General features: G+C 39.2%; 1 protein-coding gene and 1 long non-coding RNA gene across 4 annotated transcripts in view; one reads left to right on the forward strand and one right to left on the reverse strand.

Annotated features, from left to right (window-relative positions):
• LOC103389447 (sodium-driven chloride bicarbonate exchanger-like) overlaps positions 1–14,446 on the forward strand; it is a 26,782-nt gene continuing 12,336 nt past the window's right edge. For both annotated transcript variants that reach the window (XM_017038528.2, XM_017038531.2), the window contains exons 1-7: positions 1–1,296; positions 3,646–3,675; positions 12,241–12,322; positions 12,994–13,137; positions 13,236–13,377; positions 13,473–13,633; positions 13,998–14,186. In XM_017038528.2, the coding sequence (XP_016894017.1) occupies positions 1,249–1,296; positions 3,646–3,675; positions 12,241–12,322; positions 12,994–13,137; positions 13,236–13,377; positions 13,473–13,633; positions 13,998–14,186 (796 nt within the window). In that variant the 5' untranslated portion in view covers positions 1–1,248. The remainder of the gene's footprint in view (positions 1,297–3,645; positions 3,676–12,240; positions 12,323–12,993; positions 13,138–13,235; positions 13,378–13,472; positions 13,634–13,997; positions 14,187–14,446) is intronic.
• LOC112488083 (uncharacterized) overlaps positions 3,266–14,446 on the reverse strand; it is an 18,788-nt gene continuing 7,607 nt past the window's right edge. For both annotated transcript variants that reach the window (XR_003051808.1, XR_003051807.1), the window contains exons 7-10: positions 13,218–13,332; positions 12,968–13,107; positions 5,871–5,939; positions 3,266–3,984 (exon numbers count right to left, since the gene is read on the reverse strand). This is a non-coding gene — a long non-coding RNA (uncharacterized LOC112488083). The remainder of the gene's footprint in view (positions 3,985–5,870; positions 5,940–12,967; positions 13,108–13,217; positions 13,333–14,446) is intronic.

Consider the following 14,446-nt stretch of genomic DNA (forward strand, 5'->3'; position numbering starts at 1 on the left):
TAGTGTTTTTGTTTCCCCTCTTCTCACTTTCGTACCGTACACTCGGCCATCTTGTCGGTACCCCATACGTCACACTGGGCGGATCCAGAACAACAACAACAACAACATCCTGACTGCTGCTCATGGTGCCCAAGCATGAATGTCTTACAAGAATGTACCAAGGAAAAGTTTTAAAGGAGCACTGTGTAACTTTTAGTCCAACTTGTTTTAGGTGCCACATTTAAAATAATTTTACTGCGTTTTTTTATTAAAGTGCACTCACCTTAAAGTGGAATAAAAAGTTACCCCTTTCTTGGCTCTATTGGTGTTTAGGTTAAAATCACTTCAAAACTGTGTAGGTTTGAAGTGATTTTTTTCATTTTATTAAAAAACCTGTTACTGTACAAGTACATTTAGCAGACGCTTTATAACTATATATACAGTTTGTGTGTGTATATGTAACTATATGTGTGTGTATATATAACTATATATGTGTGTGTATATATATATGGTATAAAATAGACTAAATAACGTTTTAATAGTGTACACCCCGTGTATCGTTTTGTATGTCGACATACTTTACTCTTAGAAACAACAATTATAGTATTTGACCACTAAGAGGCGGCAGAGCACAACAGCCCGACCGGCAGCGACTGAGTCGTCATCATCTTCATCAGCACTAGCAACAGCAGCATCAGTTACAGCATCCTTCCGGACGCTATTGCATTGTCGAGAAAATGCAAAACAGTGATGGTAAAGAGATATTTTCTGTGGCTTATAATTGTTGCTAAAAGTCATTCACTGAGCAATCGGTACATTATTATCCACTGCGCAATATCGTCAGTCACTTGAAGGGGGAGAGAATGCATCACTCTTTGGTGGACTGTTATAGAACATGTTCTAAATATGATTGAAATCAGAACAATTGTGGCTCCAACATTAACCCACAAGTGCTGGCGTGTATGACAATGAGTAAATCTACGTAGACGCAGCCCTGCCAAAGGCGCGCGCATCCCTGTGCGCTCATCATCACGCGTGTAGTGGGAAGCGCCACAGTTCCCTCCTCCATGCGTAAATGATGTAGGACAGAACGGACACAGTCCACTTGCTCTGAGATCTAAATAACAATCCGACCGGTGTCAGTGGGAAGAGCCAATTAAACAAGCAAAGACTCAACCAAAAGCGCCGCCTGATCCTTTCCAACAGCAGTCAAGAGAGGCGCAGTGGTGCATCACGACCTGTGTGTGGTGAAGGAGAAGGAGGAGAATAATGGACATCACAGACCAAGGAGCTCAAATGGAGCCGCTGTTGGCTACGGTAAGACGTTGTAATGGGTTGGACGTGATATTACTGACTGGTTTTTATTCCTTCGCTGTACAATAAGGAAGGCACAGCGAGGGAAAATTGTTCGCATTTTGCGGCATGATTCTGAAATGGCCTTTTTAGGGAATAACAGCCACTATTAGCTGATATCGGCTATCGCACCTTTGTCTCACCGCAAAAGAGTCATTTGTGATACACCTCACAGGTTCATGTAACAGCAGGTTATTAACCCTGGAATATGAAATGAATGCAAATATATGGTTTGTCAGTGTAGATAAAAAAATACTTTTTGTGTATCTGTTAAGAAGCTATTGCCTAAAGATTTAAGAATTACAGCTGCAGAATGAGAATATGACTGCATTGAGGGAGAGACAGAGAGAGATGAGGGGGAGGGAGAGCGAGAGAGAAAGAGAGAGAAAGAGAAAGAAAAGGATGCAGGGAGAGTGAGAGAGTGAGAGAGAGAGGTCTCATGTCTGGGGACTACTGTCAAGAGACAATCCGTGACTAATGATTACAGGTGCGATCCGTAACACCTGTAACAGAAACTACAACAGTGTTCTCAGATTTGTAGTTTTCTGAAGTTCATAACATAATCATGTTGGGGTGAAGTCCAGACATTGAAATGCAATTTTGTTCATATGCATATGCTAAAACTGGGAGTTTGATCACACCATCATAGGTAGCTTTAGTTAGTAGACTATAGCTAACCAACAATTTAAAAAGGAGATCACTGAGCACATGTGGGTCTGGTTCATTAAAAATCAAATTATGGACAAATGATCCGAGGTCCATTAAACAAAGTGCTTTCATTTGACCAGTCAGTCAACTCAGTGGGAAAATGATTAGAAAAACAAGTTCCTCCTTGATTGTACAAAGGAAGAGCTAAGTAGACACAAGTCACCTCTGTCTAAGAAACAGCAGCTGCTCCGGAAGCACAGTCAATAATCTGATGTATTCCATGCTATTTGTGGACTAGTAACAACAGGACTTATTTTTACCACTGAAGAGTTGATGGGGAGTTTTCCTCCTGCTTCCTGCTTCCCTGGCACTGTAAGTCACTGCTGTCTTTCACTTCTACCACCTGCGCTCCCTGCACTGGTGCACCCAGTGAACATGTTGTCATGGTATCTTCAGAATGTGTAGGGGCATGTGAGGTATCTGGCTGGTAGGAATCTCAGGGCAGGTGAAATAATGTTTAACCCTCCTTGTTTTAGCATCTTCCAAGGTCAGACACGCTTAGGAGTGGGTGCATTTTGCAGCAAGACCTCAATGCACTACTGTTGCAGCACTGTGAATCTGGGAGCTAGAAGTATGTAAGTTAAAGTTAAAGTACTGTGTGTGGCAGTCAAATGCATTGGTAATATCAATGGATATGCTGGGTGTAAAAGAAGGAAAAAAACAGTGTTGACCTTTAAAAGCCCTTTACCATTTTGGCAAGGACAACAGCCCAAAGACACAATGTCACCCAGGCAGCCATTCTAACTAGGAACGATGATTTCCAGTCCTTATGGAGAACATAACGGAACCGCCCATACAGAACCTTAAAACTGTGTTTTTATTGACCAATGCCTTTTTGTTTGCTAAACATAATTTAGAGGGTAAAACCTGGTCTAATTTTCTAACCACTTACTCCCTCTATAAAAAACAACCCAGGTACTCCCTCCCCCGCATGTCCCTTTAGATCACAGAGGGAGCTCTGGTAGATCATGAATGATTAAAATTTAAATTCAAAAATATAGATGCCATTCTATTTTTAAATCTAAGTCTCTCAGACCGAATTAGCAATCATATAAATATTGAATTGAATTGATATATAAATTATATTCAGTATATTTAATATTATAAATGAAAGATAGATCATTTTACCCCGGTCATTTGAAGTAGCCAAAAGTGTTAAGTTATGTTTTATATAATTTGGAAACTTTACCATCATATAAGCCATATAAAAGCCATATAAAACTTTAGTGAAGTCACAGCATACGTGTCACATATATGTCCAATTGGACAAAGAATTGGCTGTGGATAAATCCACATACAGTTATTTGTCTTAACTGTTTATTGCTCTTCAGTACATAGGATATACAGCTCCTTTTTTTTATTAACCAGACATGTCGACACACAGCCCGTCAGCATGTCAAAAATAATAACTATTTTTCATGATCATGCACAATGGAGCAGTGACAGATATTTCTCCTGACTCCTGAAATGTTGTCTGTGAATTATGAACTGATTATTAGTCAGTACTGATTGAGGTTGTGAGTACAAAACGATTTGCTACAGGTTTGACAGGAAAACTCTTATAACAACCTGCATCCATGTTAATGCTTGGCTTTTTATTTGCAGGAACAAAGTTCCCAAGAAAGCAAGGATGTGGTGAGTCAACTCATACAATTGTTCCAGCATGCAACAGTCCTGTCAATTGGCCTCCAAAAAGGCAATGCTTGAGCTATTAGCAAGTAGTTCTGGATTTTGACTTGACATCGTCCTTCTGAATAACTGGAAAGGTCCATTACCTGGGGACCCTGGCAGTTAAGTCATAGTCCACCCTCCAGCAAAGACAAAGTGCATCTATCGTCATCTAGTGGCATCAATTGTAAATGCAGTTTATTTGGCCCGCAGGCTGCAGGTTTGCTCAGGCCTGGTCTTAACGGTCAGTGATGCCAGTGGCTTGTCTCGTGTCTCCTGTGATTAGAAGGGCGTGTATTAGCAGGAAACAAAGACAGAGACTCTAGCTGGATTTCAAACCACAGTCAATCACTTTGTGAGTTGCCACTAGTTGACTTAAAGCTGTATTACTAGGTTCCAAAGTAAGACATAGAGTAATTTTAAATTTATTTAAGAGGTTCATGGGAACTATTTGGTCCAATACACGTCAGCAAGGTTCATACTCTCTCACTGTTTTCTTTTTTTTTTCCCTTTCTGTTGAAAGTTATTTTTACATGTTTAAAATAGAGCCAGTAGATGGTAGTAATGCAACTCACACACAGACACACAGACAGCTGTGGTTAGTTATAGAGTGAACAATCAACCTATTACTCAATCTGTGTTTTTAAACTGAGGGAGGAAACTGGAGTACCTGGAAACTCGCCACTGACCTCCTCCTGAACACAGGGGGAACATATGAACTCCAAACAGAAAGAGAAGAAAATAGTGAACCCTTTTTAAAAATGTTTTAATAAATACTGTGTAGTGTGTGAGAGATATCAACAAATAAGAATTGGGTTCTAGTTTCAAAGTTTATCAAAAAGTTTATATAAGTTCAGCTACAGCTAAGGCCAATTGTCGTATAGTTAGCTATAGAAAACCTTTGCCTTTATGTTAAGTTTGCTCATTTTTATACATTTAGACTAATACTTAGCCTTCATTTTTTAGAATGAAGCTTACGCCTTAGGAAAAGCTTTTTCTTCCATTCCTTCCATGGACACCTTGTTTCTGTGTTTTCTAAATTACCCCTAAAAAAGATTTAATGTACAAAGAGTACCATTATTTTTTCCACAGACCTATGAGGTGTAGCTGTTGTGTTTCTTGGGTCAAAGATTTGCTGACAATGCTGAAAACTATTTTTCTTCATACAAACAGACATTCTTAGAACCTGACACCCTAGCACTAGCCCCACTGTTTCTATTTGAAGATTGCGGTGAGTGTAGTGCAGGTAACTGCGAGATGTGCAGTTGTTTGTGGTGTCTGCTGCTGTGTGACCCAAGGCTTCAGAGCTGAGCAGAGCGCAGTATCCGTGATGTCACAGCAGTAATCTCTCTGGGGAGGATTGGCGAGTGGACTATTGTCAGACACATTTGATGCTACCCTAGATGAAAGCCTTACAGGAAGAGCTGCACTGAGCTGCGTTACTGTTATTTTGTTTTGTGCTGCGCTGGTCTGTGATGGTCATATGAGAGTGAGGGAGCCAGCACCCTCCAGCATGGGAAGGCAGAGAGGCTGAGGGAGGAGTGTGATGGAGAGCTCAGCAAATAGGTTGACTATCATTCTGTGCTACACTCTCAGACTCCTAACACAGAGAGCGTAGAGTCTGACTCAGGATCTCAGTTCAGCCCCTCTTCTTACCACTGTTACCACTGCACGTAAAAGGGAACAGAGTGGGCATCCTGCCCCCAAGAGAAGGATGTTTACAGCGGACCCGGGTAAAAGATTTCTTTACCAGGTAGGTCACTTAAAAGTGTTTACGGTCAACATTGATTGACCCTTGACCTTTGTGAATTTTAAGGAGCTCTTTAAGTAAATGTTGGAGTAAGACATAGATAAAAAGGAATTTATGTACAAAACTTTAGGTTTGCGTGGCAGGATTCCTCGTATGTCAGATGACAGATGGGAATGTCAGCAAAAGGCCACAGAGGGCTTAGTACTGCTGACCTTGCTAAAAACAAATATTGGAAAATGGATTTATTAGTGTCCTAGTTTCTTCTTTTGATTCTTTGGGATATGCAGATAGTTTTCAGCACATGTTGTTATCTGTATGCCTACTGGAGGACTTTATTAATTATCATTCATATCAGTGTCCCCATCTCTTGGGTAAGGTTGGACAAAGAGGAGGATACAGAATTGTTACTTACATATTTACATTCTTCCCGTGATGTTCCCACATCTGAACCTGCTGTCATTCACACCAATTCCACGGCCTCCTGTCGGGAAAAAAAAAACCATGACAACAGAAGCTCATCAGCCAATCACAGGCCTTGTACAGCTGCTGATAATCCATCTAGTCATTCAGCTCTAGCCTTAGAATCATTCTAGCTCCACTAGCACGTGGCAAGAGATTATAAGCAAACAGATTTATTGTAAGAGGTTGACATGTATTGTCAAATGTCCTTTTCCTGGAATATTTAGATTTGCACCACAAAGTGTTGTGATTTCATTGGGTAAATGTATTTTTTAACACCATCTGACCTAGATTTCAAACATCTATCATCCCCCCAGTTGTAAAAGCCCCAGGAGAAATCCTTGCAAAACAGAAAAAAATGAGGTCACCTATTTGTTCCCAACCGAGAGGTATGATAATGGACACAGATTCCTGGAAAGAAGCCTAGGAGAATCAATAAACCTCTGATTTACTCTGGCAATGAAAATGGAATATTGGAAGACATACATAAAGAGGAGGGCTACTCTGTTGTTGTTTTAACTAGCTAAGTGATAATATTACAAATAAATCAATGTATTTTCACTTTTATTTCTTAATGTTGTGGTATGGAACATAAAATCGGACGCCTACATTAGTTTCCTTACACAGAAACACACATACAATATAAATAAACTCACAGTGTAGGAGCACACAGTTCTGATACCTTAACACCTTCATAATTTCACTAGTATTTGTTTTTTCACATGACGTGTTCAAAGCCCTCCATACAACTCCATCAGGAGCTGCTGTTCAGCAGCAATGAAGTAGCATGGCTGTTGTCCATCCTTCCATTGCTGATTCTTGCTACATAAATGAAGATGGTCACAGGCCAAATTATCTGCTATTTTTCACTGAGAAATTTGAGTTTCTTGTTTTACAGACAGTAAAAATGGCTTTTGAGCCTTCCTCATGTGTAGAGCCACAGCATTGGTGGATGATCCTTTAATACCCACATGAATACCTCAGAAATCTATCTCCTTTCTAAACCTGCTCATTCAGAAATATCAGACTATGTTTGACCTTCTCAGCATCACTGCTTTTGTCCCAATACAATGCCATGTCATACCATACGATACGATGCCTTACCGTACCATACCGTAACCCTCTTTATTATTGTTTTATACATTAAAGCTTTAAACCAACTTGGCTGACCAATGGGCAGTACAGTAACTTTACAGTAAAAAACATACAAACATTCATAATCCACTAACGAAAAGAGACAGTAAGAACAGCAAGACTTAAGTAAAACGTGAAAACCAGATCATAAAATAAAAAAAGCCACACACGTACAAGGTTTATATAAGATCAGCCTTTCTCTACCTTTTTTTAAATAATAGGTGTGAACAGATAAGTAGACATTAGGATAGACATTTTATGTAGTTTTTTTTTTAATTACTTTTTGAAGCCAGAAGATTGCCTGACGCATTTCAGGTCACTTTCAGTGTTGTCTGGGTTTATTTTTGGAAACTAGGCCTATCAGTTGACAAACACTCTGAGTTCTAATTTTCAGCTCCATCTCTAAATATACATCTCTGAGTTCTAATTTTCAGCTCCATCTCAGTTTATAAATGTAGATCCTTTGCTCACAGATACAGCTCATATCACATCTTTTCTTGTTTATTATTCCTTGTATTAAAGAGATTTCCCAGGATGTCTGGTTCTGGTCACCGTATGTGCTTACAAAAGCTATGGTTAGGTTATCCCTTAAGGCCTTTAATTCAGTCCTCTGTGGGGACGGTCAACAATGTCTGGTGTGAACTCATTAAGTGAAGTGGCTGAGGCCTGCATCACACATGTAGTATTATTGTTAAATCAAGTGTTAAGAGGTGGCAAAGAAATGAGTGAATGACAGAAGAAACCAGGTATTTTGTGTGCAGTGTAGTGCTGCAACCACATTAGCTGTTGTTTAAACCTCACTAACATTGTATTTGCTTTTTCACTATCCTATTTCCTATTATACTGTCCGTCTAACCAAAGAATTTTTTCGAGTTTAAAACCCTTTGGCTCTCACGTTTAGCCTTGGACCTTTGAGGGATTAATCAAGATTTGAGGATTATTTTGAAAAATGCGCATTAATGTTGCATATTGGTGCTTTAGGTAGAAGGCAGATACTTTATTCATTTTTGTGAATTCTAAGAATCCTGAGAAAAAAATAAGGTGTCCATTGAAAAGGATTCATTTAGAATAGATGTTGAATTTTTGCAGCCAATCTTGGATTTATGTTCTGTATATCTGAGAATGTGTCCATATACATAATGTGACGGTAATTGATATCTCCTAAAGGAAAATGTATAATGCAGTGGGATTAATGTTGCAGCTCCCTTTGTCTTTGTACAAAAAGTGCAATTAATTCAAACCAACATCCAGCCTTTCTGGGGAAAGTTACCCGGTGTACAATCACTGCACAAACTCCTGCCTTTGTCTCACATGTGCACAGCACTGTGCTAACTCTGGATGACAGTGGAGCATCGTTTAGTATTCAGTATAGAACAGGCCTGCAGCCTCTGGCTCTTCTTTTCCTGTTTGATGCTCACTCGTCCAAACAGCACCTCCCCATCACACCATGCTGAGGAGCTGCGTGCATTAGCATTCTCTTATTCACAACGTGCATTAGTGAGAGTACAGTACATGTGCTGGTTCCATTTTCTGCACATTAAAGATGTGTTGAGCATGTACTGTACACAAATAAATGTTAGTTAGGCGAAAAAAACATGAATGTCATCATATATGTATTACGTTATATCCTAGTGTGCCTTGTGTCATACATGGTCACATGTCGACCCCTCCTCCACCCTCTGTGTCCCAACTCCCCAGAGTCCTGGTCACGTGTTAGCTGCTTTGTTCCCTTTTTTACTCACTGACTCAGAAATGGCTGATATATTTCAGCCCACAGTACAGGTCCCTTCCAAACAGGAGGTCTCAGACAAGCTTTCACCCCCCTGTAAATGCCAGTTCAAGGTGGGCTGATGTAGATGAGCCTTTCTATAAATAGAAGCGTGGACCTGAGGTTTTGGCTCTTCTGCCGGCTGAACAGCGTAAAAAACCTTGTTTGTTAATGGAAAAGCAGGCCAGGGCATCACAAATCTAAATTGTTGTTGAATAATGTGATTATAGATGAGAAGAGATTACAAAGTTAAAGACTACCAAATATGACAAAGATTTTGTTTGTATTTCCTGATTTTGATAGCATCAAGAAAGAAACAAGACTTTTTTTTTGTAAAAAAGTATACGTTTTAAACACACTTTACACTAACCTTTACTCTACAGAGTTTTGGCATCTACTTTTTCATGGCTAAGATACAAGAGGAACATTGTACAGATCCTACAAACTTCCAGTTGCGAGACCACAGCACTACCAAAGATACAACCACCTCAGTTTCTTAAACGGCACATATGCAAACTTTGTATTTGTTTTACCCATACAAGACACACTGCAAAAGAACATCAGCTATAGTAGAGAGCAGAGGCCATCAGAAATGAGGAGGCAGCTAGTGAGGCCACCAATCTTTTTGAAACTGAGAGCTACTTCAAGGGCACTTAGTAATACAGAGAGCTACTTGTTTGCATCATCATTGCAGCCATTTGAATATCATTACAAGTGTAACTGATTCAAAAAGCACAGTAACAGTACATTTTTGACCCTCTTGTTGACTAGTATTATTTTTAGAACATAGCCTGCGGCACTCCGGCCTGCTTTTACAGTACATAAAAGTGTGATCAAGTGAGCCGATACTTATGGCACCGGTCAGTCAGTGTGTTGTGATTTCCTCTTTCAGTTCAGTGTCTTATGGCACTCCTGATTAGTTTATCAAAGTGGGTCAACATTGTCAGCAGTCTGAAAATATTTTAACATCAGTGACACAGGGACAAAGTCTTGTAAGATTTCTTCTGTTATAATATAATCAATTCTGTAAAACATCTGCAGATACTTTCTTTCTCTTTGCTTTCTCATTTCTTAAAATGAAGATGATAGAACTGCTTGTAAACATTTTCCTGCTTGATGCCCTCGCTGTGGTTTGGGTTGAGACTAAACACACTCGCACTCTATTATCCACAGAGCTGTGCCACCTACTTAAGTCTGCCTTCCAGTTTATTGCATATTTATTTAAACTAGAGAGGTACGTGTCCAGTACCTGATATTAGGGAAGACAAATAAAAATAAACGTACTTGTATGGAGTTTGTAAAAATAGGTTTTGTGACAACCTTAGTTGTGCCTCCAAATCTGTATTCACTGCAACCAAACTGCATTTATTGAAAAACTACATCTCCCATTGTATTACACAAACAGAACAGATGGGTAAGAGGGAGGAGGATCACGCAGAGGTGCACAGAGAAAGCAGTTGCCATGAAGTAGTAGTAGTAGTAGTATAGAGTATAGAGAAACTAGCCATTCAGAAAATAGCTTTTCAACAGGTGTGTAAAGAGATCAGCTTTGCTCAATCCTTCCTTTTTGGACCAAAGCATTTTCACTAACATTTCATTTAGACATCAAGAAACAGCATAATGTGCCTCATAAAAACATTAAACTAACTACTATAGTAAGAAAAGAAACTGACCAGGTTAACTTTGAACAGATAATAAAATAAGGCCCAAAATCCAAAACTGGTTGATGTAGTAATTTAGAAGCTTTAGTAACACATACATATCCTGTGTTACACACCGACAAGTTCAAATATGACCAAACAGTGGTCAACAAACTCTCAGGCTTAGTGATCAAGCAGCTGTTGTGATGACACACCATCCTTTCCGCACTCAACCAATCTGAGTGCACTCACACACACAGATGCACATGGTCAGACATGTGACAGAAAAGCTCAGTATCAAAGGATTGCATTTTTGACAGATGTTGAGAAGTGACACGAAGAGATAATGCTTGGACATTAAAGCACAACATTTAAAATAACAGGGAAGGACAATAAAGTAGGTTTTCAACTGAGAAGCTGTAGAGTGATGTCTGGTTTTACTATTGATTCACCTTTTAACACTGACATTATACCCTCTCACACGTACAGTGGGTCCTCGACTGATGTAGGAATACCGTTCCTACGTTGTGACGTAATTCGATTTTCACCATACCTATGTCAGTCACCTAGAGTCACCACATCACAATATAGGGCATTAAAACATCAGAACTGTCTGACTCACATTTGGAAGCCATAACGAAGGACAAAAAGTTTTACACATAACAACACAAACGAAAGACAGCAAATGTAGCACAATCCAATGTACGTACAGATAAGATTCAAGATGGGTATACTAAAGACTAAAGACAGTTTAGGTAGTTTAAAGCAGTTTGAACCCCACCTTAATCAAAACCAGGTTGCCTGTATTGGACATTTAAAACAACAAATCTAAACAGCCCACCCTTAGCTATTAAATGTAGGATTTAAAGGGCCCACATTGAAGGCAAATGTCATCCCTGGTAACAAGGACCAGATGATGAGTGTGTCAGACAAATGATACTGTGTGAACAGTATCTCAGTATGCTCTATTTAAGTCTCATTTTTAAAGAAAGGATGCAGTAGATCCTCCTCTTTATCAGTGGTGTTCCAACAGGAACATAACTGTTTCTGTTTGCTCTGCTCTGACAGCAGTGTGGGTGGCAACTGCACAAAACTGCTTCTCCTGCTGCAGCCATGACTCAAGGAAAGTGTGATCCGCCATTCATTAGAGCAGAGCTGCTTTTATTACACAATGTCATTGTCTGACTTTGGTTGCCATGGTAACAGTGAATGGATTTTATCGTTTTAATTCCTCAGTTTTTCAACATTTCTGTGCACTTGTACAGAAAAAAAAGATTTTAAAAAATGCTTAAAAAGATGATACAACTGTTACAAGATATGGTAAAGACTGATGTCAACAGTAAACATCAAATGTACCAATTAACCTAGACATTCTAGGTTTTATTAATAGACCTTAAATAAACCTTAAAAAAAGAAGTCAACTTTGACTCATTCCTTTATTCCACCCAAAATATGCTAATATTGCTATGATATGTATTCAAACGCTTATGATTGTATAATGATAATGAACTTACTGAAAATATTCAAAACCTCTCTATATAATTTTTGGCCAGTAAAAAAAGTATTTCTGGCCAGTAGATTAAAGCTCACTAACCACTAGGCCAATGAGCAAAAAAGTTAGGTTTGAACCTTGTTTACTCTTATAAACTAAAAATACTTCATATGTATTACATGTTGGGTTACTTATGTAGTTATCCTAATTGCTCATGATCTACCAGCACCTCGGGCCAATTTTTTGTCAAATCAAAAAAAGTAATTCCCTATCCTTGTTCTCACCTTAGAGAACTGATGAGGAGGCGGTGGTGGACCGTGGTGGCACACGCTCCATGCTCAACACTAACTTTGAGAAGGAAGAGCTAGAAGGTAAGGGACTAAATAATGACATAAAGAATGTGCTCTCAATAACAACTGTTTGTTGGGCTAAAGTATCAGATTGTATAGACCATTGTTGTTTTTTCAATGTTTAATCCTGAGATTTTACCAATATTGGACCTATATCTGATCCTCAGTATCAGATCAAGTCATCGCAAATTTTAATGTAACATTGTTTCTGCAGAAAATGAAGAGCATCTGCTCTTCATTTTCGTGACTCTGAAATACTTCAAATATGAAGCACTTTGTGAATTATTTCTGTGAAAAGTGTTATACAGATAAACCTAACTTACATACTTACTGTGCAATGCAGTAAAGACAACCATTAAATAATGAGCTGGGCGTTAGCTAACGGTGTTAAAAAAACACAAAGGAAAGGAGTGAACTGCCGAAATTTACAGGGCTTGATAATAACAAATATTGCAAAATGAAAACCTTAATAACAAAACAACATAATTTCCCAGCTATATCTAATCTCTTACTATTATTATAATATGATCTTTATTACACCCATTTAGTCATCAGGTATTTGTGTGTTGCTACAATTAGGTTTTCAGGGCTTTACAGCTTTATGCTAAGGGTTTCTCGAAACTTCCTAGAAAACACATTTTATCAGAAGAAATGTTTGAAAATTACCTTCTTCTTCTCCTTGTTGCTTCCAGGTCACCGCACTCTTTACATTGGGGTTCATGTGCCTCTAGGCAGGAGGTCTCACCGACGCCACCGACACCATGGACACAGACATAGGAAAAGGTCCAAGGAAAGGGATTCCACAGCTGATGATGGACGAGAATCACCATCATACAGTAGGTGTCTGAAACATAGCTCAAAAAGGCAACTCTATATGGATGTACAGTATACTGAAACAATAGTCATATTTTTTTACCTTAACTATTTCCTGCAGCAGACACACCAGCTCAGAGAGTGCAGTTTCTCTTGGGGACAGAGGATGGCGATGAGGAGCACATCCCCCATGCTCTGTTTACTGAGCTGGATGAAATCTGTCTCAGAGAAGGTCAGGATGCAGAATGGAAAGAGACAGCCAGGTATGTTGCTTTGAAGAAACACTGAGATTGTGCCTATTAGGCACAATGGTAGCGTGCTGACACCGACAGTCCTTGTTTTTTGTGTTTGTTTGTAGATGGTTAAAGTTTGAGGAGGATGTGGAAGATGGCGGTGAGCGGTGGAGTAAACCCTATGTTGCCACGCTGTCTTTGCACAGTCTTTTTGAGTTACGCAGCTGTATAATGAATGGGACTGTGATGCTGGACATGAGGGCCAACTCGTTGGAGGAAATTGCAGGTAAAGTATCCTGCCAGGACCATTCTGGACACTACTGGGTCAGACATTTAGACAGCATACATGTGATTAGTTTAGCCATTTTGGTGCAGTAGTTATGTCATAAATCTCTTTTATTGCCAGTTTGCAGCAGAGGGAGCTTTTCTGACAAATAACCAATCTGAGTGTACTTTTATATTAGGGATGTCCGATAATATTGGCTGATATTATTGGCCCGATATTTGCATATTACGTAATATCTGTAGGAATCCTTATCGTCTAAATTAAAGAGATAAATAAAAAGACAGAAATAATGGCTGCTGGTCGGATTTCAAATAGAGAAAATATATATAAAAATGTGCTGATGTGTCATTGTTTGTGTTTTTAGACATGGTCCTGGATCAGCACGAGGTGTCAGGCCCAGTGGGGCAGGATGCCAGGAGGAGAATTCGGGAGGCACTTCTTAAACAGCACCACCACCAGAACCACAAGAAACTGGCAAACCGCATTCCAATTGTACGCTCCTTTGCTGATATTGGCAAGAAGCAGTCTGAGCCGCATTCAATGGATAAAAATGGTGAGTCCAATTTTAAATGTACATCATCAGTCTGGTGGCTGTTTATATTGTTTGTTGTAAAGAACTCAATAACAGGCTGTGCATATCCAAGCTTTTCCGAGCTTCTGAGTAGTTTATGTTTTCTGTGATACATTTGTGATGCAACCAGAAATAGCTACTGTTTGTACAATGACTTTTATAAGCAAACAATAAAACTATTTGCATATTTGTCTGAACAAACATTCCCTGGATACACATCAAATAAAAAAATAGTTGCGACA

This window comes from Cynoglossus semilaevis, chromosome 14 (genome assembly GCF_000523025.1).
Source record: "Cynoglossus semilaevis isolate Cse_v1.0 chromosome 14, Cse_v1.0, whole genome shotgun sequence".
In the NCBI taxonomy this organism is placed as follows: Eukaryota; Metazoa; Chordata; class Actinopteri; order Pleuronectiformes; family Cynoglossidae; genus Cynoglossus; species Cynoglossus semilaevis.